At 48.9% G+C, this 27889-nt stretch overlaps 9 protein-coding genes across 9 annotated transcripts; 7 read left to right on the top strand and 2 right to left on the bottom strand.

Moving 5' to 3' along the window:
• Nucleotides 1-1058: 1058 nt before the first annotated feature.
• N7478_010605 (uncharacterized protein) lies at nt 1059-1612 on the top strand (the record flags this gene model as incomplete). Its single annotated transcript, XM_056926819.1, has 2 exons — nt 1059-1141; nt 1234-1612. The coding sequence occupies 2 exons, from the start codon at nt 1059-1061 to the stop codon at nt 1610-1612; spliced, it is 462 nt and encodes a 153-aa protein (XP_056776189.1).
• Nucleotides 1613-1870: 258 nt separating this feature from the next.
• N7478_010604 (uncharacterized protein) lies at nt 1871-2170 on the top strand (the record flags this gene model as incomplete). Its single annotated transcript, XM_056926818.1, has 1 exon — nt 1871-2170. The coding sequence occupies one exon, from the start codon at nt 1871-1873 to the stop codon at nt 2168-2170; it is 300 nt and encodes a 99-aa protein (XP_056776188.1).
• Nucleotides 2171-12263: 10093 nt separating this feature from the next.
• Nucleotides 12264-13637, top strand: N7478_010603 (uncharacterized protein; the record flags this gene model as incomplete). The annotated part of the gene is made up of 1 exon (XM_056926817.1): nt 12264-13637. One exon carries the CDS (start codon nt 12264-12266, stop codon nt 13635-13637), a length of 1374 nt encoding a protein of 457 aa, XP_056776187.1.
• Nucleotides 13638-13973: 336 nt separating this feature from the next.
• Nucleotides 13974-14495, top strand: N7478_010602 (uncharacterized protein; the record flags this gene model as incomplete). The annotated part of the gene is made up of 1 exon (XM_056926816.1): nt 13974-14495. The coding sequence occupies one exon, from the start codon at nt 13974-13976 to the stop codon at nt 14493-14495; it is 522 nt and encodes a 173-aa protein (XP_056776186.1).
• Nucleotides 14496-15539: 1044 nt separating this feature from the next.
• On the bottom strand, nt 15540-16069 carry N7478_010601 (ankyrin repeat domain-containing protein; the record flags this gene model as incomplete). The annotated part of the gene is made up of 2 exons (XM_056926815.1): nt 15540-15991; nt 16045-16069. The coding sequence occupies 2 exons, from the start codon at nt 16067-16069 to the stop codon at nt 15540-15542; spliced, it is 477 nt and encodes a 158-aa protein (XP_056776185.1).
• Nucleotides 16070-16667: 598 nt separating this feature from the next.
• On the top strand, nt 16668-17747 carry N7478_010600 (uncharacterized protein; the record flags this gene model as incomplete). The annotated part of the gene is made up of 2 exons (XM_056926814.1): nt 16668-17413; nt 17465-17747. 2 exons carry the CDS (start codon nt 16668-16670, stop codon nt 17745-17747), a joined length of 1029 nt encoding a protein of 342 aa, XP_056776184.1.
• A 1582-nt stretch (nt 17748-19329) lies between these two features.
• On the top strand, nt 19330-19914 carry N7478_010599 (uncharacterized protein; the record flags this gene model as incomplete). The annotated part of the gene is made up of 1 exon (XM_056926813.1): nt 19330-19914. One exon carries the CDS (start codon nt 19330-19332, stop codon nt 19912-19914), a length of 585 nt encoding a protein of 194 aa, XP_056776183.1.
• A 4921-nt stretch (nt 19915-24835) lies between these two features.
• On the top strand, nt 24836-26660 carry N7478_010598 (sugar porter family MFS transporter; the record flags this gene model as incomplete). The annotated part of the gene is made up of 4 exons (XM_056926812.1): nt 24836-25140; nt 25193-25393; nt 25465-25850; nt 25912-26660. 4 exons carry the CDS (start codon nt 24836-24838, stop codon nt 26658-26660), a joined length of 1641 nt encoding a protein of 546 aa, XP_056776182.1.
• Nucleotides 26661-27345: 685 nt separating this feature from the next.
• On the bottom strand, nt 27346-27725 carry N7478_010597 (uncharacterized protein; the record flags this gene model as incomplete). Its single annotated transcript, XM_056926811.1, has 2 exons — nt 27346-27490; nt 27634-27725. 2 exons carry the CDS (start codon nt 27723-27725, stop codon nt 27346-27348), a joined length of 237 nt encoding a protein of 78 aa, XP_056776181.1.
• Between the last annotated feature and the right edge of the window lie 164 nt (nt 27726-27889).

Raw genomic sequence — 27889 nt, 5'->3', positions numbered from 1 at the left:
TATGATTCATGCAAAACCATACGGTCTGCAAATGCTAGATGCAGCTAGCCACGTCATCTGGTCCGCTTACAATTATTGACCACAATTCCACCACATACTTGAGTGTTCCACCTCAGCTTCAAGAAAAAGTCAGCTCATTTCGAAAGAAAGAACTAAGAGAGAAAAAAAGAACATCAGAAATGTAGCTAAACCATGTAAGGCTCAACCTAAATTTTCGTTCTCTTTTTTGTTGCATTTTGGGCAGTCTCAAGTACATGTACACGCGACTTTACCTTGCTTTGATATTTCAACTGAGGCGGCAAAAAACTCTCAAAATGAGAATCGTGTTGCGTTTTTGAGAATTTCTTCTGGGCGTTGTACAGTAGCGAAATTGCCACTTTGATCCTTACAACTAACCAACGCTGTGACCATCAGCGTATATCAATGGTAAGACTAACAGTGAAAAAAAGAATTTCTTGCGACGAGAATTTTGCTGTGACGTGTACATAGCAACAATTTTTATAATGCACTTACGTATCTGACACAAGCATGTTAGAAATGAGCCTGATCCTGCTTCACATCTTTCCAGTAGTCTTTGTGAACAATGAAGATTTCAGACTTTGTTTCCCCTATGCAAAAAATGATGGCAGTATCATGATGGGCTCTGCCTACAATTTCAATGTGGGTTTAGAGGTTTTTCGTTGTTTTTTTACTATTTAGTCAATCTCATCGGTAATAAAACTATAAAAAGGCCTCGGTTTCAACCACCGTATCCGCCGGGGGCATTAAAGAATAATTTTTGATAGGTGCACTTAATCCGATTTGCGTTGGAGGGAGACCGTGAAAAGGGCAACATAGCTTCAACAAATGGTATCAATTCGACGTACCCAAACATACATGCTCCGCTTCCCAACCTCGCGGAAGAAAACACAATTGTGCCATTATGAGGTAGGGATCGTTGGTCTCAAGAGATTAGGAGGTGTAGATTGTACTTGATATGAAGGAGTCAGGAAAAAGGAAACTTAGATCTACGAAAGTTCCAGGCAAGGACGTACAGTATACTTGGGGCAGCCCAGACAATGGCGAATGGACGCGTGAAGTTGGGTCGAGGGCAGACCAGCCAGTGTGAAGCCAAATACTGCCTGCCCTTCACCGCTTCACCGTATGTTTGTAGCCCGACGAGTCAACATCAGCACGCGCGCGTCAACACTCACCCATCAAGAATCACTCCCATCAAGAATCACTCCCATCAAGAATCGCATCACCTCAAGAATCGCATCACCTCAAGAATCGCATCACCTCAAGAATCGCATCACCTCAAGAATCGCATCACCTCAAGAATCGCATCACCTCAAGAATCGCATCACCTCAAGAATCGCATCACCTCAAGAATCGCATCACCTCAAGAATCGCATCACCTCAAGAATCGCATCACCTCAAGAATCGCATCACCTCAAGAATCGCATCACCTCAAGAATCGCATCACCTCAAGAATCGCATCACCTCAAAGTCGCTCTCAGCACCATTTCCCACTTTTCAAGGCCGGATGATCTTTGACGGCTCAGGTCACCTTATTGGTCAGCGTCACGAAAATCCTGCCTGGACGGGGTCCTGGCATTGGGTTCGCGAATGAGGGAATCATTCAGATAAACTGCCTACTTTTAACATAAGTCTCGTGCAGTTCGAGACGACCGCTTTGAATTGGCTCATCAGTGGGCATGCCGAGGAACCTATTGCGTAAAGCGATTTTACTAAATACGACACTAGGTATGGCCTACGAGAGAGCTTTGAAGCGACTGAACTGATAATGTGATGATTGCATTTCCCAGTGGGCTGCTATGGCTCATGCTTTAGTCTATCTACTGTGCAAGTCTTGGCTTCTTCAGTCCCCATGGGAGTTGCAGTCCGCAGGGGAGATGAATACTGGTCCCTAGCACCACGCAGAGGTGCTTGCACATTGCTAGGGGGCCTTGATTTCGCAGATGTCCCTGCGGAGACTCTTGGTGTCGCAGATGTCCCTGCGGATCCTCTTGGTAACGCATTTTTCCTTGCGGAGAACTTATTTGACGCAGCGGTCTCCTGCAGAGAACTTGGTAATGCAGCGGTCTCCTGCAGAGAACTTGTTGACGCAGCGGTCTCCTGCGGGTCTCAATTGTCATCACAGCGTCCCCCTGCGGAGTTCACTTGGTAACGCAGCGCCCCCCTGCGAAGCACTGTTCTTATGTCACTGGGCTTGGATCAGCAACAGCCGTCGTCACGGAAACCTCAGGCCCGAAGGTCAGAGGCGACACACCGCGGCCGCGATGTGTGAAGAAAGACAAATGGACCGGGGGAGGAGCCTGCTTTTATGGACTTCAGCTACGCTTTCTCGCAGATACCAGCAGTGCAAATCTCTCACCGAGGACGGTTCTGGCGGTCAATGCAATGTCTTCACCGGTCTTGAACCATGAGATGGACGATGCTGGCGAATGGATCGCCAATCATGTCGCGGCAGACAGCACCACGACCGTTCATTCCATCTGGGTGTGTAGTATTCGTGACTCACAGAAAGTGCTGGTCGAATCACAAAATTGGCGCAGTTGCAATCAGAGGGCAAAGAGCTGGCTCGCCCATGGTTCACAGTAGTGGTACGGTGACCTCAGAGGCGTGAGTCAGAATGAAGGTCCTCAGCATTATGCTGCGCGTGCGTAAGTGCCATGGGGGAGGATTGTGGTCAGGCAATTGGTCTACTTTGAAGAGGCCCGTCGAATTGCGTGCGGCTTCCATGTCACCTCCGCTTGACTATGCCCAAGTTCTGGCGGCTTATTGTGAAGAGGTACGCGGCTTGACAGGTTTTGTATTTGCTGCACATTGAGAGAAGGCATGCCTACATGACTGCTATTCAAGGGCATTCCTCCATACATCCATTACTGGACTTGTGCAGAGTCCCATGTGTCCACATATTCTACTTAAGGGCTGGTATCAACTGACCTAGATTGGCAGCAGAGAAACCGGAGAGCTCTGAGTTCTTGGTGATTGTCAATATACTCTGATTATGGCATTACTATAAAAAAGCCCATGGCATATCAACTTAGTGAATAACTGTCTCCAACTCTCAGCTTTTGGTGGGAGGCACTTGGGTGTCTTTCGTAGAGTAGTGTATGCCCGGCACCCGCTACTTGAGGAGCGGTGCTTTTTGCTAAAACGACCGAACTGTAATGGAAAGCGATTCCAAGGACGCCTTGGAGAGTTTCCGGAAGTCTCACAAAATTCAGCAATCTCTCATTCACCATCATTTTCTGAGGGCTTCCAGCTTCCTCGCTGATCATTCACTGTCGTTCACTCAACGTTGAGGCACCAGAGTGGATATGGTGGCCCCACCTCGACCCACGGGCCGCACCGGTGTGGATCCAAGGTACCCGGTGTTGGCTCAACTTGAACGACTGTGCATTGTTATGGTCTTGCCAATTTGGGCTGCCCACGGTTCACATTATGCTTGAGGAGGAACGGCAATTTCCAGGCTCCCTCCAGGGCGCGTATTATGTGTTCTGCTCAAATCCCACTATGCGCCCGTATGATTCATTGCCGTGCAAGTGATTATGCAGCTAGCAAAACTATTTAGCCTGGTTATAGGTTTCTCTCCGGCCACTAGTTAAGTGGGCTTGACAAGGGAAGAGAGAAACGATAAGATAGTCAATTCAGTAATAGAAATGAGGACTTCCTAGTGCTCGCCTCAACTTTTACTCTTCAACAAGTATCTGTCATTCCATATATTGTTGATAGAGCTCCTGTTGCTCATCCCCGTTGAGTCAACTGATTTCGCGAGTGAATAAGGTTTACGACCTCATTCGGCCATCCCTAATTCGCCTTACCGAGACTCAAACTCTACCTCGATGATTCCTCCTTGATAACTATTTGTCATTCCGCATATTCTTGGGACGTCTCATGTTTGCTCATCGCTGTTGATTCAACTGAATCCGCTGGTGAATGAACTCTGGTGTCTGAATTAGCCACTGATCCACTTTCTTGGTGGGATTTCCTGACCGCATTCTACTTGGATCTTGAGATGTTACCAACGATTTGTCATTCTACCTATTATTGCTATCCCTGTTTGCTCACTGCTGGTGAATAACCATGTTTTTAGCGCAGAAAACTGCTTGCTGGTATGCCGTTTTTCCTCTTGCCTAGAAAGAATCAGAGAGTCTCACAATTTGCCACTCTTGATTCAAGCGAAAGACGAGGAACTCCGCCCTGAAGGGTATAAATATGCTCCCATCCGTCTTGCTTGACTTTCCTCTTGCATCTCTCTTCGCACATATCATTTGCGAAGATTGACTTGTGATCATCTCCTCTCGTCTACTACTTGTAAGTGTACCCAGTCATCAGCTCAAGCCTAGCTATCTCTCACTGATAACACTCTTCCTCTGGAACAGATACACGAGGGCTTGAATACGTGAGTACCACCCTTCCTTAGTTAAAGCTTACACTAACACCGTTTATTCCTCGGTTCCACTAGGCTTCCAATACATCCACCGCAGGACGCAAAATCTCTACCAAGGTGAGGTGTCAAATTGGTTTGACCCATGAAAAAGGCACTAGGTCCTATCTTACGATTCCACAATAGAGCTTCTTGAACGTTCGGTACAGTCCAGATCTGAACACATTCGATGACAAACATGACAGGCTCTCTACCCCTGGTATATTACGGTAGAGCTTTTATATGGTAGGCCCAATAAAAACTCCATGAGGTCAATCGCTGATCAAACAAATTTCTATCACAGGAATCTCTCACGAAAAGTTAATGGATTGATACGTCATGAATACCGGCGAACGTTGCATGTGATCCGTGTTCCCGACCTTTGATTGAGTTTTTGTACCTAAAGCTGACTTCCCTTCTATGGCAGAGATCTTCACGCCCCCCAAAGTCCCGGTGTGGGCTATCCAGATGCCGGATACCTCATGGAGCTTTCTACCCTCTCGATCTTGGACTCGATAGCAAGGGACCATTTCTCGGACAGACCACCCATCATGTACCCAAGGCGAGGCCGATTTCACCCCGAATACAAGAGACGCACTCTATATTCAAGCGTCTCTAGCCTTACGCCTTCGTCGCCACGCCGACAAATTCCTTAAAGAAACAATAGCGCGTCAACCATATCAGCGATGAGGACGTACTGCCATCAGGGAAGTATCTCATATCAGCAGATCTCGCTCTTTTCCATTCGACTCCTTGCGCTGCATTTCTTGCATACATCCGTGCCAGGGTAAATCAGTCCCTCACGGTATGAACGTGGGTGAGTGAGGGCACTTCTCGAACCATTCGCTAATGGCAGATCATTGACCCCTCATAGAGCTCTTCGATACACCGGCAGTAAGCAAGTGTGTATGCAATACATGGCGCGTGACGCTTAAACCAAACGAAAGCCCAGATCCACTGCAAGGCTATGTCGATGGTTTCAAGGTCGCGCACCCACACCCCATCTGATACGGCTCTTCCAGAACGAATGGCCATTCATCAGGCTTCGCTCAGCCCTTGCTGATTGTGTCGTGGTCCAACTAATTGAATGGTGGAACTGCCAGCCCCCATCCACCTTTTGACTCCAACACGGCGTGTATCGGTTAACGTCGCGATCTTGCTCCTCGATGAAGCAAATTCATGGTCAGTTCTATCCCATTCATATTTTTCATGTATATTGGGAGGGCATTCAGCTGACAAGAGCGAGCTTCGTACACTCAATGGGCATAGACCCCGCAGTCACGAGAACCAACCTTCATATCTCAAGCTACGGATTATCGGTCATTTCAGAGCTCCGAGGACTGCGTCTAGTTATGCAGCCATGTTGAACGACCTCTTCGGTGGCAAGGGTTGCACTCACGTCTGTTCTCATATATGTCACCTACTTTTGGGGTTGATAAAGAGTCTCCCCGCTCATGCCTACCTATCCTTATTCTTCCTCTTTTGGTACTAATATAGCCAATAGTGCGACTGGTTGCCTCGCGCTTCCCACACCCACTCCATGCGTGCGATGCCTGCTCTGGGGACCAGGAGATCAATCGCACTACGAAACTACTATAAGAAGCACATTACCCACATTACCCAACAGGTGGCTTTTGATCGCGTCCGCCCCCTTCCCCCCCTGCATTTACATTCATATGACTGACTATCGTTCTAGTAGACCTCTCACGTCCAGCGAAAGATTTGTTACCTGATCTCAGCTCATTCCATTGGCAATGCCGTCGTCTCTTATCAAAAGCTTGGTTTTAAGCGGCATTAGACGCGAGGCCGGCTGCAGTACAGGCTCTGGAGGTTAACAGTGGACGGCTAGCGTGGCTCGCTGTCTCACCTCACCCAAGTCAACACCTACCGAAATGAACAGTCTATGACAAGACCTGCTGTTGGATCCGCATTATGCATTCCGATGGCTGATCTCCATTGTCATTGGACAAGGCCACTTTGCATCAGCGTCTTCCGCCTCGGTCATCTGTGATGGTGCTGAAGAGACATGTTCTCAGCACGCTGTGAGCCAAGCCTGTACAAAGCGGGCGAGCTAGTGAAGATTACTACTCAGAAGCACTATGATGGGCATCTTGCTGTCAGCATGGCCACTTATGATGCGTCTACGGTATGTCAGAGGAAGATTGATTGTTGATTTGCAGAGGTGATACCTGATGATACATGCCGCGAGAGGACCAAATTGATTGGAAACTTGACTCGACATATGGAGATCTGAGGAGCCAATTCCAATGATGCGGCTCCGTTTCGGGACCAGCCTCAAATCACGCCCGCATCATGTATTCATGTGGCGTGCGTGAACTTTCTGGTGGGCCGACTTATGGGGCAACTGCATATCAAGGGAGTGCTAACCTTTCCGGTGCCTTATGACTTTCGGGGATGGCATACGTCGACGGAAGCAGACTTGGGTTGCTGTTCTTCAATGGTCCGACGCGCCGCTGACTGGACTTTGCCACGGCTAACTTCGCGTAGTGTATGCGTGACGTCATTTGTCAAACGCGTCTCCACTGGGCTTCGTCCGCGGTGAGTTCATTTTACAAGTGCGCATCATTTGCGCTTTTTTCAATGGCTAGCTCCTCTTTATATTGTCTTCTCGCCGAACTACACCAGCTCATGCTCTTGACAATCTCAACGTTTGTGAGCGGGAAACCTAAAGACAAATAGAAAGGAGGCCAGCGGGAGCTCCAATGGTCCGAATATGGCTCTAGGGAGGGCAACTTGGGTCTTTCCCCAAACAAGCTAATCTTGCAATCAGACTTGCAACGAATCTTGAGAGCGCTGCGTTGACAGGGATGCGACGTTCAACAGTGGGATCAGCAGCAAGGTCAACCAAAAATTTGACTTCATGAGATGTTTTCATACACGACGGGGGCATATTGCCGCAGCATGGCAAATTTTGGGCTTTCGCCGCTCTCTTGAAGCTAAAGGTCAATTAGTTCGACTTCAATTGGGGTAGCTCCCAAGCGCAGCTCGCCCTGATAGGGCTTTAGCGGTGTGGTATTCGCAAAACCGACTCGCTTAGCATTTTCGTCTAGAACGACAAGGTCGGGCTCACCAGATACCAATACACTACAGCGGGATATAATTTTTGGCACGAGCGCTGCCGGGTAGGCTCTAGCGGGATATTCTGAGGTTGCGTCAATGAATAGTATTGAACGCGACCTCAAAGTTTGAAGTCACGGATTTGACACTAGAGACTTTTCTATCGGATGCTGTCTGACCATGCTGAGTGCCTGTACCAGTCAGCTATTACTTGTTTACTATGCGGCAAATATCGGTCGGAGGAGAGGCTAGGCAAGAAAGTTGCTCTTCTACTCATGGCGGGTGATTCTACTACGAGGGATGCATGATTTTCCCAGGCGGGTCTACAGAGGGACCTATTGCCAGATATTCAGTCTCATTCTGGCGTGTTTGCGAGATGTCCTTGTTTCCAGATGGCTCTCGGTGCATGTTATGTCATAACAATAGATTATTGGGGAAATCGCCTGCCCTTTTCCGAGGTAAAATGGAACATCTATCGGCCTATTTGCCATCATCGCACATGAGATCTTCCATACGCCTTACCTTTCGCCGTCTGGTTTCTGATCAAGATCATTCGAGCCGAAAGGGCCAGCCTCAAGCGCCGGGAGCAAGGGTTGCTTTGACGGAAGGCAGCCTAGTTGTCACGACGGGACACAACTCGATGGGGGAAGTGTCATCGAAAGTCGGCATGTATGGCTCTATTCATCGGTACACCTAAAGCACGTCGGAGGCTCACCACGGGTATTTCGCTAGCGCAAGAACGGCCGACTCAATCACCTCAACGATACGACTCAAGTGTTTCCTAATCCAGAAAGAGGACGAAGGCAGATATGCGAGACTGACCAAAGGGCCACAAAACATCGAAGCCCTTAACACTGATGGAACCAATTTGGTCACATGCCCTCCGCTTCAACTCGAAGCCCCTGGTCCATTCCGGTCCTTTCTTTTATCCAAGATCAATTCTCCCTCTCAAGCCCATCCGTTTGATTCCTTCAAAATCTCGGTGATCGACGGAGTGGTGGACGTGGGAATTGTATTCAGACTGACATCAAATGCCGAGCTAATAGCCTCACTACTCTAGGCAGCCAGGAAAGCCTAAGTTGTCTTTTCAACTCACCCATGGTAAGCTGCCAGTGAGTGTCTCAGAGGATCAACTATCGAAACACAAGCAGTGATTGCCAGCGACCAAGATGCAAAGACCAGCCCACGATCAGGGACCAAGGGCATATAGACATATATGACTTCGAACTAGAATTTCATCTATTGGGCAAATGCAATGGGCAGACATTATGCTGTCTCACAGTTGCCACATGGTGAAGCATGTAGAACCACTACAGAGCGGCAAGACATATCTGCGATGTTCATCAGTATTGAAAAGTTCTCATTCATTTCCCTTCGTCTTGACTGCGGACACCAAACAACCAATGCTGACTGAGCCCAGATCCGAAACACTGCGTTGTATGTCGAGAGGAGGTGCATGGAATTCTCGAGGCCATTGTCACCGAAAGAGACGTGTCAAATGTGGTGCTGTCGTCTCAGCCTTCTCAGTCTGGTTATATGCACTCGCTCCGGCGAGCAAGTCAGGCCAACAGCCCTATCCTGTGGGTTCAATACTTTCTCCAAGCGAGGTTGTGCGACCGGAGTGGGCCGTGACTTTGGAGATTGTCCTTTTGCGAAAATCGGCTTATGCAAGTCGACTTTCCGTGCTGGAATCAACTCACCGTGTGCTTATTCCTTGGAGAAGAATCAATTCAGTAAGCGTTCAATTCAGTTGAAAAGTGCTCGTGGTATGTCCCCGTAGCTCATTCAATTCTTCATACAAGGCGCTTACACGGCGAGGGCAAGTGAAAGGCAGAAGGTGTCAAACACTGGTCCAGATGCGGAACATCTTGATCGGCCCAAATGTTCGCTGGACTTCGTAGGACTGATAAGGCCTCTTCGTGGCTTTACGGTGGTGCTAACAGCTAGCTGAGGTTGCGGGTGGTAAATATGCACCACGCGTTCACGCGTTGCCCCGACATTCTCCCCCTACTGACCACCGCTTTTGACGCCTGGATATCTGAAGTCGGCCTTCTGGAATGCGATATTCGTCTAACTGTCGCAATACACGCTCTTTTCACGACGGGCGGGGGATGCCTGCGCCACGTGTGCACAAATGCTGATGACTTGGTATTACATCACATTTCCAGAAAAATCGACCTCGCCCATTAGGAGGATGTTCATCGCCCATGCCCGTATTTGATTCATTTTCCAAGCGCCCTCGAGCCGGGGGGCGGGGTCCCCCAGAGACCCCCTTTATGGGGGTCGACGAGGCAATTTCCAATTGCCGGGGGCCCCCCAAGGCGACGGGCAAGACGCCCACACTACTGCGGTCCCGTCATACCTCTGCATCCATTACATCTATTATCCAGCCATCATCAATTTGCGCAGCGCATAGAATTCAAGAGCATTCGCGCTTCAGCTTCGGATTTATCGACCACTCCCCTTCCCATACTGGTGGTTGGTAAATAGACAACAGTCGCCTTTGGCCTCAGCCATGCAGCCAAGTTAATTCAGACACTTCACATCACCTATCAAGCTCTCAACAATGAATGCTCCACTTCGGAATCAGCAACGCAATTTCCTCTCGTGCCTCTGAAAGATTCTTGGTTATCAATGTTCAAATCCTGGGGATGATGCGACCTTGACAGCGATGGCTCAGCGAGCGGAAGACTAAGGCCCTTTCTCGATCATCTGCTTGCACACGGCTAGGATCGATACGGACGTCTTCACGTCATAAGTCGTTGATATCGTACCGAGAAGTTGGAGTGGAGCCCCGACATCCCTTCGAGTAGTCGGCTACAAGAAGACGACGGAACCGGGAATAGAGAGTAGGTCCAAGGGCATCTTCAGAATGATAGAATGCTTAGGCTCAGTCTGCAACTTCCCATATATTGAGCTCAATCACTTGGGCAGAGCAGTGAGTATGGCTACAGGACAGGCTGAAAAGGTGATATGCGACTTGGTTTCAAGTGCCTTGATGAAAGACACGCTTGGGAACAGTGGCCCAACATTATTGATTGACGCGTGATTTTTGCTCCACTTGAGAGCATGAAAGATGGGTGCAAATGGAGAATGGCCGGCAAATCTTACCCGTCGCCTTGGGGGGCACCCCCGGCAATTGGAAATTGCCTCGCCGACCCCCATAAAGGAGGTCTCTGGGGGACCCCGCCCCCCGGCTCGAGGGCGCTTGGAAAATGAATCAAATATGGGCATTTAGTACATGCATCATAGTTTTAAGGGTGGGTCTGATCAAACCAATAAACGTATCCCACAAGTTCAATCCGTTGCCATCCCATTTCACTTGGGATGCGGAAGGATCTACCCGACGACTTTACGACAGACCGTTGAACACCACTGGGGACCAGCGTTCGAAAAGGCGCAATTAATAATCTAGGTTCACGCTCGAGACATTTGAAAAGCCACTACGACGTCACTATCAAGAAGTATTTACCAATAGGCTTACATCTTATAGCACCAAATATCATTGATCACACAGTATGTACTACAAGGAAGGCTTCTTTGTGCTATTTGATCCGTGAGCGGAAGATGCATGGCAGTCTACCTTGCTTCAATGAGCTGGGCTGACAAGGTCCAGGTAAGGATCAGTATCATTTGTATCTAAAACAGTCAGCAGCTGGACGATTTTCGCGGAAAGACATAATTACCTCCAGCGCAATGTCCCAAGTCTTCCATAACGTTCCTAGCGCTGCAACTGCCAGTAGGATCGCAAACAAGGCTGACACGCAGAAAGAAATAATTAGAAGGCGAGTTCGGGCTTGAGTTGCCTGACCAAGAAGCCACAGATACCAGATCGTCACCATCAAGTAGTCAACGGCGAGAACGAACAGACACACCGGGTGAGATGCGGTCGGGCAAAAGGCTCCAACGATAGGACTTGCTATCTTTGCCAGGCTGGAGACCACGGCGTATGATGCATATGTTCTAAGTAAGACAGCCGGAATGAACGGGTTCTCGCATTGTTGGAAATGGACCCGAAGAAACTGAAGAGTCAGCTGATTGCGCCAGAATGGTAACTTCTAGACATACCACTTGTCCGGTAAGAAAAGCCGATGTCATCCACAACAGTGTGCGACACCAGACTGCATAGATTTCGCCCCAGCGAAGACCGGAAATTAGAACGAAGGAAATACTAGACGCAGCCGATAAAGTAATGTCGAGGTGGTAGAAATGCCAAGGCTGTTGGAAACGAACTATCAGAGACAGCCTCATGATACTAGTTAGAGAGAGAGCGGATATCAGGATCGACTGGACATGGTCTTCCGATGTCATTTTTTATGCATGGCGGACAAATGTGTCGGCTGGGGGAGGCAGTCTGTATTACTTATGTACGTTGCGTATAGCACACACGATCCTGCCTGGGTAGGATGTATATCTACGGTTTCCGAGTGAAAGAGGAAGAAAAATTTTGGCGCTGAATTTCGGTAACTCAGATCCGGGATCGTCTTCACGGTTTCTGGGGAGGCCATGGCCGTTCCCAGGATCAGTATCAGTGTCTCCAGGAATGGCACACGGGTTCCCAGAGACAAATGGGCTCCCAGGATTAGCATCAACGTTTCCCAGCCTGGCAAAGACTATTTTGCCATACTCGAAGCCCTGGGCTCGGTCAGACTTGGTAGAGTATGTTCTTGGTTGGTGTATTTGAGCGCGTGTTATAAAGCTTCGCCTCCCTTCCTACCAACTGCATCAGCTTTCATACTACACAGGAAAGATGCTAGACAGACTCCCAAATGAACTCTTGCTCTGGATCTGCAAGAGCCTTGATGAAACCGACATCGTTTCCTTGACTACTTGCTGCCGGAGAACGGCAGCAATCTGCACAGAAGCTCTATTTGATTGCCTCCAGCACGATGAAATGCCACCCCTTCATCGAGCCATACTCGCAAGACGACTAGACGTTGCGCGCCTTTTGTTGACTCATTACCACGCAAGCCCCAACTCCGAGTACCGTGGGATGAGCACGCTTCTGCTCGCCATTGAGATGAGCTATCCACAAGCAGTTAATCTCATGTTGGAACATCACCCACGGCTGTCCTATATTTGCGACTTTCAAGGTCGAGGGCCATTGTCGAAGGCAGTCGAAAAGGGCAATTTTGCCATCGTTGAACGCCTGTTGCACTCCCCAGCGCTGGATGTCAATGATCGATGCACCGATGGCATGTCCGCTTTGATGTACGCAGTGGAACACGCTGAGCACGCCATTCTAAGCCATCTTCTGACCGATCCCCGCGTGAACGTCAGCATCGAAGATCGCTTTGGGCAGAATGCGCTACACCTCGCAGTCCGAAAGGAAGACCATATCTCAGTGCAGATCCTGGCCCGCAACCCCCACGTGGATGTCAATTGGTGCGGTACCCACCGAAATACGGCACTACTTCTCGCGGTCAAAATCCTCAAGGGAAGGTCTTCACGTCGGATAGTGGAAGCCCTACTGCTCAATCCAAAGCTTGACATCAATCACCAGGATTCTAGAGGGCGCACGGTACTGTGGCATGCGGTGGACCAGCAGAATGAGGAGCTAGTGCAGCTGCTCTTGGACCAGTATGGCCTCCGTTTGAATGATGCGGACGGCGGGGCTGTTACCCCTCTTGCGCGAGCAGCGGAGCATCAAAGCCCTCGTTTACTGCATATGCTTCTAAGACAGCCCAAAATATGTATCAATGCCATGCCTGGTCCGGCTGTTCCACCGTTATGGGCAGCGTGTCAGGTGGGTTCGCTCGCCACGGCTCAGAGGTTGCTGACCCAGAAAGCTATTCAGATCAATGAGAAAGCCCTGTCTGGAACGTCACCCCTGCATGTGGCTGTCATCAACCAACACTTAGATATAGTGTCTCTTCTTCTCTCGCAAGATGGAATCGCACTGAATGAGGTTGGGCCCTCGGGCTTCACGGCCCTCATGTTGGCTGCTGCAAGCGGGTATACCGCATGTGTTGAACGGCTGTTACGACACCCGCAGATTGACCTTAAAGTGAAAAATACGAACGGTTACTGCGCTTTCCGCTTGGCGATACTATATAAACATGTTCGGTCGATGAATCTGTTACGCAGTGCGTTTGTGCGGCAGACAATACGAGAGTTAGGCTGACCATCGGTCTAGCTTTGCCAAGATTGAGTGGGGGAGAACTAGAAAATTTGAGTAAAAATAATATTTTGCGAGGCTGCTATATTCCCCGTCCTAGGTTCAGATGACTCAGAAATTGCTAGGTAGCTCAGCTCAGCGAGCACAGACGTTAGCCAACAGCCCACTGGAAAGTGCGGTCCGCTCAATCACTGATTCCTCCGGTTCAAGGACACAGTACTTTAGTATAATACCGTAGCACTGGCTGTCACAAGGCTCCATTGTTCTCTGCTGTTTGAGCGTGACATGAGCGTGATCGGCCGCGAAACAAGATCCCATAGCGCCGGATAGCTAGCTTCACTGATGGCCCGCCCACCGTCTAATGCATCGAGTATATACAGTCGCTCGCCAGACACGCCAAGACCACACTCCTCGACGGCTTTGCCTGCCCCCCGGGATGATCTTCCCGAGATTACACCACTGGACCATCGGATCTTTGTGGCGGGGAGAATGAGCATGGCATTAGAGACCACAAAGACACACCTCAGTGCAGCAAAGAGCGTGGCACCATCCCCACTAGACCCAATCACTGAGAAGCGGAGCCAGCGTGATCAGCAAGCTCGCGAAAATGAGTTCTTCCGCACCTGTTGTGCGAATTTCTGCCATCTAGCGACAGCCGTGGTTGACATCATACAAAAGCTTGTTTTGGAAGAGCATTTCCATTCCGACCAATTCATCCCAGTCAATGCACGCTTGTGCCGGGCTACATTGGCTCTCTGGGTAACCTTGGACGCATCAAGGGTGCAGGAGGACAGGGCGGAACGCATTTGGATGCAGGAATTGGATATTCCGACAGCTTCGGAGCCATCTTCCGAGTGGATCTAGGGGTTTTTAGCATCGTATGCGATTGAAGGTCGAGCTCGTCGAGTCTTGGGTATTGGGATCTAAGAATGTTCAGTGAGACGTGACAGGCGAGGTGACAGCCCTGGATGAGAGTGGCGAATGCGTACATTCGTTTCAGGTGACGATGTGAGGGCCAGCTACCCTGGTCTGACGACCAGCCCTGACGGTGGCAGTTGGCGGGCCAGGCTTTGTTGATTGGCTTGCTTTGCTTTATGAAGGCGGTAGCAATCACTTCCGGATGGCGACTGACCAATCATGGTGGCTTTTTGGGGTTCAACTTGGCAACCTCAGTTGAACCCCCTGTCGGGTTTTCCTGATCCTGGACCTGGAAATATATTATTCTAATACTTGTATGTGGTCTGTTTACATCGAAATTCTAATTAGAAAGTACGAATATTCATCCTCGTTCAACTCATTTGCCTAATAAACACAGTTCTGCCCTGTTTATTGGGTTATAAAATTCCTCAACATTAAGCCAAACGAAATATATATCTCAGACTTTAAGCAATCATATTAGAATAACATGTCACGATTTCTAGCAAATGACAAACCTCGATCTCCGAATTTGATCGCGACTGCAGATCTTACAGAGCCTCCAAGGCACTTGGGGATAGATATCCCGCTGTCACGTAGTCTGGTAATCATAAGGTTGGTCGGGTTGGTGAAAGGCGGGCCACGTGGAGACTCCGTCACTCTGCGGTCGGCCCGCGAATGGCCGTGGGACGCGTCGCGCCCGGCATCTTCCCAATAATCTCAAACAGCCGAGGGAATTGGCCTTTCAATATAGCACCATGGCCTTCTAGTCTAGTCATATTCCAACTACTTCCGGCTCTGTGGGTGGACGTGGCTTGGTCACTTCATGCCGTCCCTCTGCAGCTCGGCTTTCGTGTTCTGACTTCAGGGGAAAGACCCAAGGCTTCCAGGGCCTTCAATCAAGACAGCTTCGCGCCAATTGCGCGATCAGCCTCTGGTTCGACGTGAAAGTTGCATACTGCAGGAGGGAGCGGCCTTTGGCGTCGCGCTGGCTCACCATCGATTGTGGACCAACAGCTCAAGGATCGCGTCGCGTCTGGGCTCGAAGCCACCGTATGTCTTGGCAGCGAGAAGTAGTGCGCTGTCCCCTGCAAAGTTGGACCGATCGACATCGAGAGATCTGCTTTGCAAGAGGATCTGAACTGCAAGATGATCGTCGTATATCACCGCCAGATGGAGTGCAGTGTGACCTTGGCCATCTGTGATGTGAACATCGATTCGCGGGTCACCCAAGAGGATCTCCAAGATCTCGTGCTGTTGATACTCTAGAGCCGTGAACAGTGTGGGCTGGCCCTTCGGTCCGCTGCTGTTGACATCGATGCCGTGCTGAAGGAGTTGAATCACGGCTTGCACATCTCCCCGAGCAATTGCAAAGAACAGTGCATTCTGAATAAACCGTCTGCAGCAATGAGCAGCGGGACGCTCTTCGTATGACGGCGAAGAGCCTGCTAGAATGGGTAGTTAGCACCCGCACTGACACTGGAATAAGATGACCAACCGATGGTATGGAGGTGGTGCGACATCTCCGACATATAGTGAGAGGCTGTTTCGGATGAAATGATAGTGGCGCCGAACAGACTTATGGATGGAGGAGCAATACTCGACCTTGCAGGTCTATATTTATAGAAGCCACTATGATAAGCATTTCATTCTTCTGGCTGATCCTCTACTTTACATTTGAGCTAGATGGAATTCGGTTGGGTAGAATCACGGAAAATGAGGCCCGTGGAACAGACAGGCTGTTCCCAGGAACTCTTGTGCTCCCAGGAATCTCCATGATCTTCCTGGAGCCCTGCGTTTGCGCGGAACGCCATGGATTCCTCGCATTTTCAACAAAGGCTTCTCACAGCGGGCCAATCTCTTTGCGTCTAATGTGTAGGCTAGTTGGTGCAATCCGCTGCCTCGATGGACTGGAATGCCTGCAGGTAGTCTATTAGAGCAAGTTGGACCATGCAAAAGGCCCAGCTCCTGACTTACCCTCTAGCGTACATTCCACACTAGGCAGGAGCAGGAGGAATTATAAAAAGCTAGAAGGCACTTGGAGACCCCTGTGATAAATTCTGTGCTTACTACTTGTCTCATCTTTGATTGTCGATCTACATTACATTTAGTCTTTTCGCCATGTCTACCTTTTGGAACCCAGTCAGCATTTGTGAGATTGGTGAGGATCTGGCCCATCAGGCTACCTGCTGCGGCATCACAGAGCGAGGTGCTCGCTGTAAGAATAGGATCTCTGCGAAGGTGCTCAAGCAGGGAAAGGAGAAGCTGAGAAGCCTGGCTCGAGCACCTTTTCATGCGCAGACCCTGCAGCCGATTTTGCACAACATTGCAACTCATTTCCTGTGCTCCAGATGGCATCGAGATCGGCAAGCTGACCAGGTTAGTCGACGCTGGTATGATGCCGCTGTTCGCAATCAGCTCGGCAGCAACGTTGTGCTGGAACACGCGACCACGCTAAGCCACGAGGAAAGTGACCTGCGCCAACCTGCAACCCATCAGTTGGACCATGGTGTCTCATATGATACCAGTGAGACTGAGCGCGAGCTCCCGCAAGCAATCCAGCCTTATGTATCCCCCGCGATGCTGCGTGCAAACAATGTGCCGTGGGCTGTCTCGCCGGCACAACCCGCTATTGCGTCCGTCGCGAATATTTTGGCAGGAACTCAAGACCTGGAGTTACACTGTCTCGCTGTGAGCCATGATGTGAACGACATTCATTGTACCTTTTGCCTGGCGGAAGATGGAGACACGACCGATGAAAATGTGATTCTCCGATGTCAACAATGCCACGCGCTATCGCACCTGTCCTGCATGGAACTCTGGCTGGAACAGCGCGACACAAGCTTTGACACCTCTTGTTGTGTTTGGTAAGTTCACTCGCTCCAATGTCATAGAGGGGGAATTCTGACAATCAGCAGCCGCAGTAATGGTGCTCTAGATGCCCTCATCCGTCCCATTAGGCGTCGGACTGACTCCGCTAGCGCGTTAATGGTAGGCCGGGACATAGACACGGGGCATAATTCGCAGCTAGAAGACACCTTGTCCACCGAGCGTAGTACGACTTCCCAAGGCCGCATTGCTCGGTCACCCCGCGCACCAGCACGGGGCGAACCATCTCGTCGGTCGGCACGGCTGACGCGGAATGTCAGTAGCACTGCTTCGCTTCGACGATCGACAAGATTGGAGAATAGCCGACCGTGAGGCCGTGAGTGATAGCTTGACTTGTCGAGATGGTATTGATGGAGATCAGATCTGTGTGATCGAAGTATTAGTAATGTTGGCCTACAATTGAATTGATGATTTTCGAGACCGATGCTCAGTTTTCATTAGCCTGACAGCTGGCCGCATGCACATTAGATCGATTACTTACTTGGAGACATTTGGGCGTTTGGAGCCAGAGTGATTACATTATGCCTTGTCTGGCCTTAGCTAGAATACAAGAGGGCTCCCGGGTAGTCTTCCAACGCAATATCCAAAACTTGAAGGATTTTGTTCGACGAGTTCATCCAGTAACTCAGGTGCGACAGACTCACATAACAGTGCTTATGTGGAGCAAGAAATTCTGTCAGCCGTTCATTTTACATATCAAAGGAGCCCACGAGCTCTCTGCCATAGCATTTATATCTTTAACGGTTTCATGATCAATTGACTGCTTATAAAATAAAGGCCTGAATTCACCCAAAAGACAGCGCAGAATTCTTGTCCGCCATCCCCTTGGAAATGCCCCCAGATGATCTTCAAAAATGTCCAGTGGAATTATCACAAGGTGCAGAGCACTCAAAATCTCAGTAATCAAAATCATCCACATAGAAGCAAAACACGCAAACCAGAACCGAAGCTGCAACTATCTGGAGAGCAGCTTTACTTCCCTCATAAACCACATTTCCAACCAAGATAATAGGAACTGCAGCAGCCATTACAGTGGCACCAACTGCAAGCTTAAGCCCCTTTGCGACCTTTTTTCTCAATCTTCTGCTCCGACGAGCACGATGTGGTGTTTCAGGATAGGATGAGGTTGTTGGTGGAGGCACTTGAAAAAACTCTGCGGAGGTTGGCCTCGACAGGTGGGAAGAAATGTCCAGGGGAGAATCCCTGATGCACTCTGCATAGTCTGGAGGGGCTTCGTTCGGTACACACGCCATCTCATTGATGATCAAAGGACAGGCCTCAAATTAGAACTGAGGGGTGTCAAATTCTATACAGGTCAAAGTCTGGAAAGAGGCTAAAAGTCTAGCTTGGATAGTCGCGGTGAAAAGAGTAGCTAGTGAAGACCTCCCCGGTGTATTTATCACTGACTCGGGTGGTGAAACACAAGCCGAACCAGGTAGGCCACAGGGGGACCGAACATACCTTTTAATGGGGCTGTAGCTCAGAACCAAGACTTAGAATACTAGGTGCTCCAATCCCGCTCCTGGGATCCAGATGATAAACTCTGGAAGCTTGTCCGATCCTGGGATTATTCCCGCCGTTCCCACGCGCAGCGTGGAATAAGCCAGGAGCATCCAGCATCTTTTACGTGGCACTTCCTTGTACGAAAATCCCTATTCACTGCTCTCGTAGCCAATCGGTCCGACTAAAATGATGGTTCAACTATCGACCGGTCAGGCCCATACCAGGCATAGTTGTATGGATAGAATGTAGATCTCAGGAACTATCTGATACATATGCTATAAAGGATATCACCTTGCAACCCAGGTGACTATAAATATCCGACTCGAGCCTGGTCACTTGGAAGACATCTGCCTTTTTTCGTTTTCCTATCCCATCCGCCCGCAGCCACGTCATGTCTAGCATTCAATGGGATCCTCTGACTACCTGCGAGATGAATATTGCCTCTCAAGAGAGCAGGAATTGCTGCGGTCGCACTATCAATGATGCTTCTTGCAAGAGCCGTATTAAATTATCGGTGGTCCAAAAGGGCCACCAAAAATTGATGAGCCTAGCCAGACGCCCACTGGACTTGGCGACCTTGGAGCTCTCTCTTCGTGATATTGCAAAGTGCTTCTTGTGCGCGAGTTGGCACCAGAGCCAGCAAACGGACGATGTTGCTCAAAGATGGTATCAAGCCGCTATTCGAAACTCGACGCCATTCAGTGGTACAGGCCACTCCCCTTCACCGCCGATAGCGCATTCGTCTTCGAGAACCTCAGTCGCTCAGATATCAGAGCTCGATCACACCGTCCAGTCAGGTACGCCCAATACACCACCCCACACGCCTGCCACAAGCGTGCCATCTCCGAGCATGGGGTCGTTTGTCACAGCTGCAACACTCAGATCGAACAATGTCCGGTGGAATATATCGCCTGACCATCCCGCTTTCCTATCGTGCGTCACCAATATTCGGGCCGGCGTGCAGGGCATAGTCTAGGCCACAGCGATGGTTTCACCGATATACACTGCGTCTTTTGTCTGACCGAGGATGAGGGAGACGCAAAGGAGACAGTGGTCCTACGCTGCATACAGTGCGGTGCTTTGTCACATCTGGGGTGCATGGAATGGTGGATGAAGAATAGGGACAGAGGTTTCAAAAAGTCCTGTTTTGCTTGGTGAGATGAACTCTGTACACTTAGTTGACTATTACTGATTCAGAATATAGTCGCAATGAGGGTGCCATCAAGGCTTTCTGTTGTAGTTCAAAGGAAGATTGATTGTTATTCTTTTAGAGGGAATACATGAAGCTATATATACAACAAGAAGAACCAGTTGATTTCCAATCAACTTGATTATTCGTGTAGATACATCGGGATTAATTCCGATGGTGCGGCTCTGTTCCTGACCTGCACCAACCTGGAATCACAACAATCGCAACAGATCCTCTCCAGTAAAGGAATCTAGAATTCGGTTGACAATTCGTCAGCCTCACTAATGTTGCTCTCTGAGCGATCATACCCTGATGGTCGTTACAACAGATGAGATACCTACGTCCCAAATTCCTTCGAATGGCCTACCTCTGAACCAACTTCTTTTGGCGCATTCAAGGGGCTTCGGCAAACCCGCAATTATAGTAGTGCTTCTGGATTTGGGTGCAAATTTCAATCCTCTCCGCCTACCTAGTAGGGTACTACTACTAGCAATAAATTACTCGGCAGTGAAGTGACAGTCGGCGAAGTCCCCCACCCCTCCTCCCCTTTTGGTTTAGCGATCAACCCCAGCTGAGTCGGCTCAACCATTCTTCAGTATCCGCCTCCGTGAAGCTCAAAGCGGGCCTTCAAATACACACCGGTCAATTATGGCGCCCAAGGGCACTCGCCGAACCCACACAGGCTGTGTAACATGCAAGTCAGTTCAACGTCCTACCCCTTGGCTCGACAATACTAAGCGATGCCTCCCACTAGAGCTCGGAAAATCAAATGCGACGAAGCTCATCCGTATTGCTTGAGATGTGTATCTACAGGGCGCAAATGCGATGGTTATACCCCATGGATCTCTCGTGCAGAACGTGTGCGGTCTTCCGTACAACTTATTAAACCTTCCGCGATACCAGGTGCTACAAGCCTAGACTTGCGAAGCTTGGAGTTTTTTTATCGGATCATCGCACCACGTAAGCCGGCACTCCACTCATTTTGGTCTTATATTCTCCCTCAATCGGCACATCAAGAGGCTGCCATCAGATATGCAGTTATTGCAATGAGCTCGCTGCACGAGCAGGTTGTCAGAAGTCCTCCGTTCGAGAACAGTAATCGCATATTCTCGATAACGAATTACAATGCTGCCCTCAAACAAATTGCCACCCCGTCACAAGCCAATAAAATTGATACTGTGTTAATTGCTTGTATCTTGTTCATCAATATTGAATTCATCAGAGGGAATGTACAGAACTCACTACTCCACTGCCAATATGGTAGAATGATTTTGAACTCATATAAGACACCACCGTATTTTTTACGCGTCTTTCGCTGGTGTGAATTGTTTGCAATCTTCTTTTGCGAATTTGATAAAACAGATTTCTCAGAAGTAAAGAAATGTTCCACATGGGAGCCTTTTCAAACAATTCTGGATGCTCAAAAGGCACTGGACTGGCTGATTTATCGTTCAGTAAAAGTGCCATATGAAATCGATTTCTTGACAGCAACCACGACAATTGACACCGTTTCTCAAACTGAGTCAATAAAAAAATCGCTTGATAACGATTTGCATGCGTGGTCACGTAGGTATTCTGGTCCATGGTCACTAGAATCCGCTCCTGATCAAAGCAAATTTTATGAATTACTCAGGCTAGAAGTGAAATGGCTCGCTTGCAGTATTTGGATCAACTTAGGTATACCAGGGCTGGCAATCTATGCTCAAGAGACAAGCGCTAGACGAATGCTTGATATTGTCAGGCGCATTTATGATATAAACTCCCCGAGCTCTATGGATATCGCGAGTCATATGGTACTACCGCAGATTTTGCATTGCATTTTGATAGAATGTGGAACTCTGGACCTTCAGCTTACCGCTTTGGATGTCTTTCAAGAAATATGTTGCTGCGGTGGAGCTCCAGATTGTGTTGAGCTATATAAGGCGGCGAAACAAAAAGTTGAGAAGAACCATGGTATTGTGTTGGGACCGGAATGGACAGTTCCGGATGGGCTTCAAAAATTGTCGAATGTACAGTGTCTCCAAAGTCCCTACGCCAGTAGAGCCCAGCTCCTGACTCCTTGGGTACTTGTGGTGGTGGCTACCCGAGAACGAGTAAAAGAAATGTCAGGGATATACATGAAGCATACACGCTAAGCGGAGGACACGGAGTCACATAGCTTATCTGGGTTCCCCTGAACGCGAGGAAGCTATCTTTCTTTTGCTTCCTCGCGCTACGTCTGGTATCTAGAGTCGACTCTAGCTTTCTTAATATTGATTATTCATTCGGAAGACACACTCATCCAACGATACGTGAGATCCTCACAAGTACCAACAAAGGTCCTAGGGGCGGGAACACTATCCCTGGATGCACTCCCGTCGATCCTGGAGATGACTCACGAGGCCCTGGGTCTAACAAAGGACTGCTACCGAACTGCCTTCCTGGTTGAGACGTAACTTAAGAGACCACACGAGTTGGTCATGTAAGTTCCAGGTCTGTAAAAACCAAAACGTGAAGCACGCATGCATAGAACCGCGAACGGTGTCATTGTTCTAGCCTCGTCCGAACGTAGGAAATCAAAGGCTGTCTGGTAGAGGTCGAGCATATAGTAGCTTGGGTGTTTGGTCGACCAAACATTGTACCTTTATGGCCTGTTAACCTAGTGGGAGAATCGAGAGGATGCCAGAATGGGACTCCAAAGTGCAGCAAACAGTAACAGTAAATAGGCCAATCAAGTCTTGCGTCGGCGGCTAGATGTACATGCTTGCCCAATGGATGGTCGTCTAATTTGCTATATGGTTTCCCTTTACCGTAGGAATGGGTTCATAAACAATGTTGTGATGAATTTTGGGGTTTTGTCTTATCTTACTATAATCATACAACGATATCTGAAGTAGTTGAGAATGGAGCCACAATGAAGACAAGCTAAGTTCTATATGAGCCAAGTGGATCCCTGGTGAGCCCGGACTCGGAATGGGCCGGAGGTGGTCATGACAAGCAGATTGAAATAATTTCGAGTCAAAGACCTGTGGGGTCCGGAGGTATTAGGAAATGCACGGGCCCGCTCGCTTGGTGGAGAAGGGCTTGTTTAATAGCCAATCAATTTCAATTAGACTGAGTCCATTCAATTGCACAGTCTCCCGTTGATCATCCATCAAAAAAAGTCCAGAGCGTTCAGCTATGCATAAACACAACTGTTGATCGATCGAGCAAGCCAGAAGTGTCGACAATCGACCGTTTAAATCAATCCAATTCTGCTTTACGGTCAAAAACATACCTCCTGATACAAAAACACAAACCATGTAGATCCTGAGGCATGTGCTAATTGGGGAGTTACGTGCGCTTTGAAGGGACTATATACGTTGTTGATTCAACACTGCTGGTGAGTGATCGTTCTTCGTTCTTGTGCGGTGAAGTCCCGTTGTTGAGCAACCGCAAGGCGAGTGGGACCGTAGTGGACTGGCCCGTGATTCGAGCCGCAGGGGGAAGCAATGACGGTGGAAGTTGTCTGAGAGAATGCACTGCCTCTCCCATCAAAGCGCGAGGGTGACTACACTAATCTATTGCTTCAACTGCCCCTCTTGTTCATTAGAATAGAGGCCACCTCATTGAATCCCTCCTCTTTGTGAGTACCAAAAAATCGCACTCCCGCTGTTTTTATTTGTTAGGCCCTCATTTGACGTATTTCGGTCATGAATACCATTGATCATGACTCAACGATAGTGTTCCTCTTATTCTTTATTCTTTTTATTCTCAATTTGCGACGCATTTGACTGGCCGGGTGCATCGTTGGCAATCGTGTGGCTATGCTCGTACTTTGGGCCAATCAAAATCAAATACTACTTTCACGACATTTTTTTCGGCCGCAGAGAATATTAGGCCTCCTGGGGTCTGGTTAGGGTGACTGAGTAGGGTCTGCTGATATCCCAACCTCGAAATGTGATCATTTTTTCCATATAAATCACAAAGTGAAAACCTGAACTGCTCTGAACTTGTCGGATAAATTGCATTTTTGGAATGCATTAGAAGAAACTGTGTTTCAAGATGCATCGCATCATGGTGGCAGCACAGTCAACAGCTCATTACCATCACCAGGCTCATAGTCGTGTGTCCTTTTCGATACTTGGGTTCCCCAATCGGTGACGGAGTTTTCTTGCCTTCTATCCTTCCATCTTTCCCTGCCGCCTCCAACGTTTTTAACACCGAAGCTTGAGCGCCCAGGGTGTCGATAGATCCATTCAAGGTCACATTTGAACGCCACTTACGCACGTGACTAGGCACTTGAAACACGTTTGGCCAATAGGGGATGGACTTATGGTTTTCAGGGGACCGTGAGCTCGGAAAGAGACAGCAAAGAACGCCGTGGTCTGATAGGTACTTGGTTTGAGTTGGGTAAATCTGGGACAAAGAACTGCGGGGATGTGGATCAACCTTCGATTCCTTATGTGGGGAGCGTTTTTTTATCGCGTGAAATTCCATGATTTGGATTGGCCGTTCCAGCCAGGTTTCATTCAGAATGAGACGAAACTGAGGATCCCGCACCGATTTGGATTACGTTGGATCGGCCCCAACAGCGAAAAAAAGAAAAAAGAAAAAAGAAAAAAAAAAGAAACCAAAAAGGTCTTGCGGTCTCGTAGAGGTACAGTGCATGTGGAGACTTGTATAATAAAACCGCGACTCGCCCCCGAAAATTAATCTGTTAGACGTCTGTTCCCCCAGATTTTTCATCATGGTGCTCATTGGAAATATCTATGTGATTGCTTCCGTTGCCGTCGTCGGCGGTGGTTTGTTCGGCTTCGATATTGCGTCGATGTCGGCGCAGCTTACGGAGAACTCCTACCTTTGCTATTTCAACGAGGGTCCTAATGGCCCGCCCTTCGACGACAATCCCGACTGTAGCGGTCTTCCTTCTCTGAAACAGGGTGGTGTAACAGCCTCCATGGCTGCTGGCTCCTGGCTGGGCGCCCTGATCTCTGGTTTTATCTCAGATCGTCTCGGTCGAAAGTACTCCATCATGCTGGGCTGCGTTATCTGGTAAGCGGATTTCTATACAGAAGAAGCGAGGATATTAGCTGATTTCATACAGGATGGTGGGTTCCATCTTGATTTGCGCCGCTCAGAATATCGCTATGCTCATCGTTGGTCGTATCATCAATGGTATAGCGGTTGGTATCGAATCCGCTCAGGTCCCGGTTTATATCTCAGAACTCTCGCCGCCGTCCAAACGTGGTCGGTTTGTGGGTTTACAGCAGTGGGCCATTACTTGGGGTATCCTTATTATGTACTAGTATGTTATTTTGGCGCTTGTCGAGATTCATTCGGCCGCCAGAGAATGCATTAGCTAATCATCGTGTGCAGTATCTCGTACGGATGCTCTTTCATCGGAGGCCAGAAGTCCTACAATTGGAAAGCTGCGGCCTGGCGAGTACCCTGGGGACTGCAGATGATTCCTGCCATACTCCTGTTCTTTGCCATGATGTTCCTGCCCGAATCTCCTCGTTGGCTGGCTCGAATGGATCGTTGGGAGGAGGCCCATGATGTGTTGGCCCTGGTGCATGCTAAGGGCGATCGCAACCACCCCTTCGTGGCCATCGAATTGCAGGATATTCGAGAAATGTGTGAGCTGGAACGCTCGTTTATTAGCGTTACCTATATGGACCTATTCAAGCCAAGGATGCTTAACCGTACTCTCATCGGATTGTTCACCCAGATCTGGTCTCAGCTGACCGGTATGAACGTTATGAGTAAGACCTTCATGATTAAGTCCCCATAAAAGCAAAGGGCACTGACCTCGTTCCCTCTAAGTGTACTACATTGGCTACGTATTTGCGATGGCCGGTTACTCCGGTAACTCGAACCTGCTCGCCTCGTCGATCCAATACATCATCAACGTAGTGCTGACCGTTCCAGCTCTGGTTTGGATGGATCGCTGGGGGCGCCGACCTACGATGCTGGTGGGCGCATTTTTGATGTGCGTCTTCATGTTCGCCAATGCCGGCATTCTCGGAGCTCACGCTGAAATCATTCCTGAAGGCAAGCGTAAGACTGCCGAGGAGTCAATGAAAGTGACCGGTTCGGCGGCCAAGGGTCTGATCGCATGCACTTATCTATTCGTCGCCTCATACGCACCCACATGGGGTCCTGTATCGTGGACTTACCCACCCGAGCTCTTCCCCTTGCGTCTACGTAGTAAGGGTGTGTCTGTAGCCACCTCGGGCAACTGGGCGTTCAACATGGCGCTAGGACTTTTCACCCCACCAGCATTCACCAGTATCACCTGGAAGACCTACATTCTGTTCGGTGTTTTTAATGCGTCCATGTTCATCCACGCCTTCTTCATGTTTCCGGAAACCGCCGGAAAGACCCTGGAAGAGACTGAGGCCATGTTCGAAGACCCCAACGGTCTCAAATTCTTTGGCACTCCGGCCTGGGAGACTCGCGTACAGACTATGCACACCGCTGCTCTGGAGCATGGCGACCTAGAGAGTACCAAGCCACAGGCGGAGACTGCAGAAGCTCCCGACACCCTGCAGAGGGCTGTGACTCACTGGTAAAGTGGCAGCAAGAAGGGGTAAGCAAGGTCTTTTCATTGTCAATTCATGACTTCTCGTGCTTGACTAATCTGTCGGATTTAGGGATCTGTGTATGAGCTAGTATCGAGGATGTCCGATTAGAGAGGATGGTTCATTGATGTCTGGTTGAAGAACTATCTGAGCTTTTCAGGGGAAATACATAGAAAATGCGGGCGGGCGCTGTATACACTAGTCCTAGAGAGGAATAGTGGTAAACCCACTCCTCTCTAGCTTGACATAATCTTCTACACCCGAATAGCTTTTGTGAGTGCTCTGTAAACGAGGTATTGATGGAGCGGCGTATTGGCGAGGGCATAACTCGCTGTTACCGTAATCTATGCCATATTTTTAGCCTACGGGCAACGATAGTTCGTTTGTTTGTCTGTCAAGCTTTTTCATTTAGCCTTTCCTTTGGTCATGTACGTTTTGCGTATTATACCAAAAAAGCCTGGTAACAGTCATTGAGCGTGGCATTAGTATTCCGTGCTGCCCATTCCCTGGCAATCAAATGAGGTACATTGTACTTCCTGGAATTCAAATCATATTTCCAGTATGTTATAATGAAGTTTACTTCAGCTGTCTCCTATTCAGTACAGAGTATCCTTTGTTTCATTTAGATCAACAGTCTCAACCGACCTTGTCTGCAGGCTTAACAAAGAATCCATTACTATGGCTTTCGCGGGACGAAATCTGCGCGATCGAATTTTGCTCGGTACTGCAAGGTCTTTGTAGCCACCATAGTCTTGCCATGATCCTTTAGAAGTGTGCAAGCACCTCTTTGTGGTGCTAGAGACCAGTCTTCGGCTGCTGAACTAAGTAGTCGAAGAAGCCAAAACTTACACAACTTTTTCGTATGAACATAGAGTTGAGTGGTTTTAGATATGTCAAAGGGATATCAATGCGAATGCTATCAATTTTCTTTTTCTCTTTTACTTTGTGCATGAAATTGACATACACTGTAGAAGGAATCTCTATATTCAATACTGCACAGCAACCTCCCCTGGTTATCGTAGCGATTGTGTAGAAGATTCCACGATGAGCTCTCATGATGAGATTAACTCCCAGAGAAAGAGTTCAGACTTGCTGTGCTAATGTGCGGAGGTAGATGTTGATGAGTGTTGATGAGTGTTGATGAGTGTTGATGAGTGTTGATGAGTGTTGATGAGTGTTGATGAGTGTTGATGAGTGTTGATGAGTGTTGATGAGTGTTG

The sequence above is a fragment of the Penicillium angulare genome, assembly GCF_028827245.1.
Source record: "Penicillium angulare strain IBT 27051 chromosome Unknown utg000007l_segment0_segment0, whole genome shotgun sequence".
In the NCBI taxonomy this organism is placed as follows: domain Eukaryota; kingdom Fungi; phylum Ascomycota; class Eurotiomycetes; order Eurotiales; family Aspergillaceae; genus Penicillium; species Penicillium angulare.
Note: the sequence above shows the minus strand (reverse complement) of the source record. Positions and strands in the feature narration are given on the sequence as shown.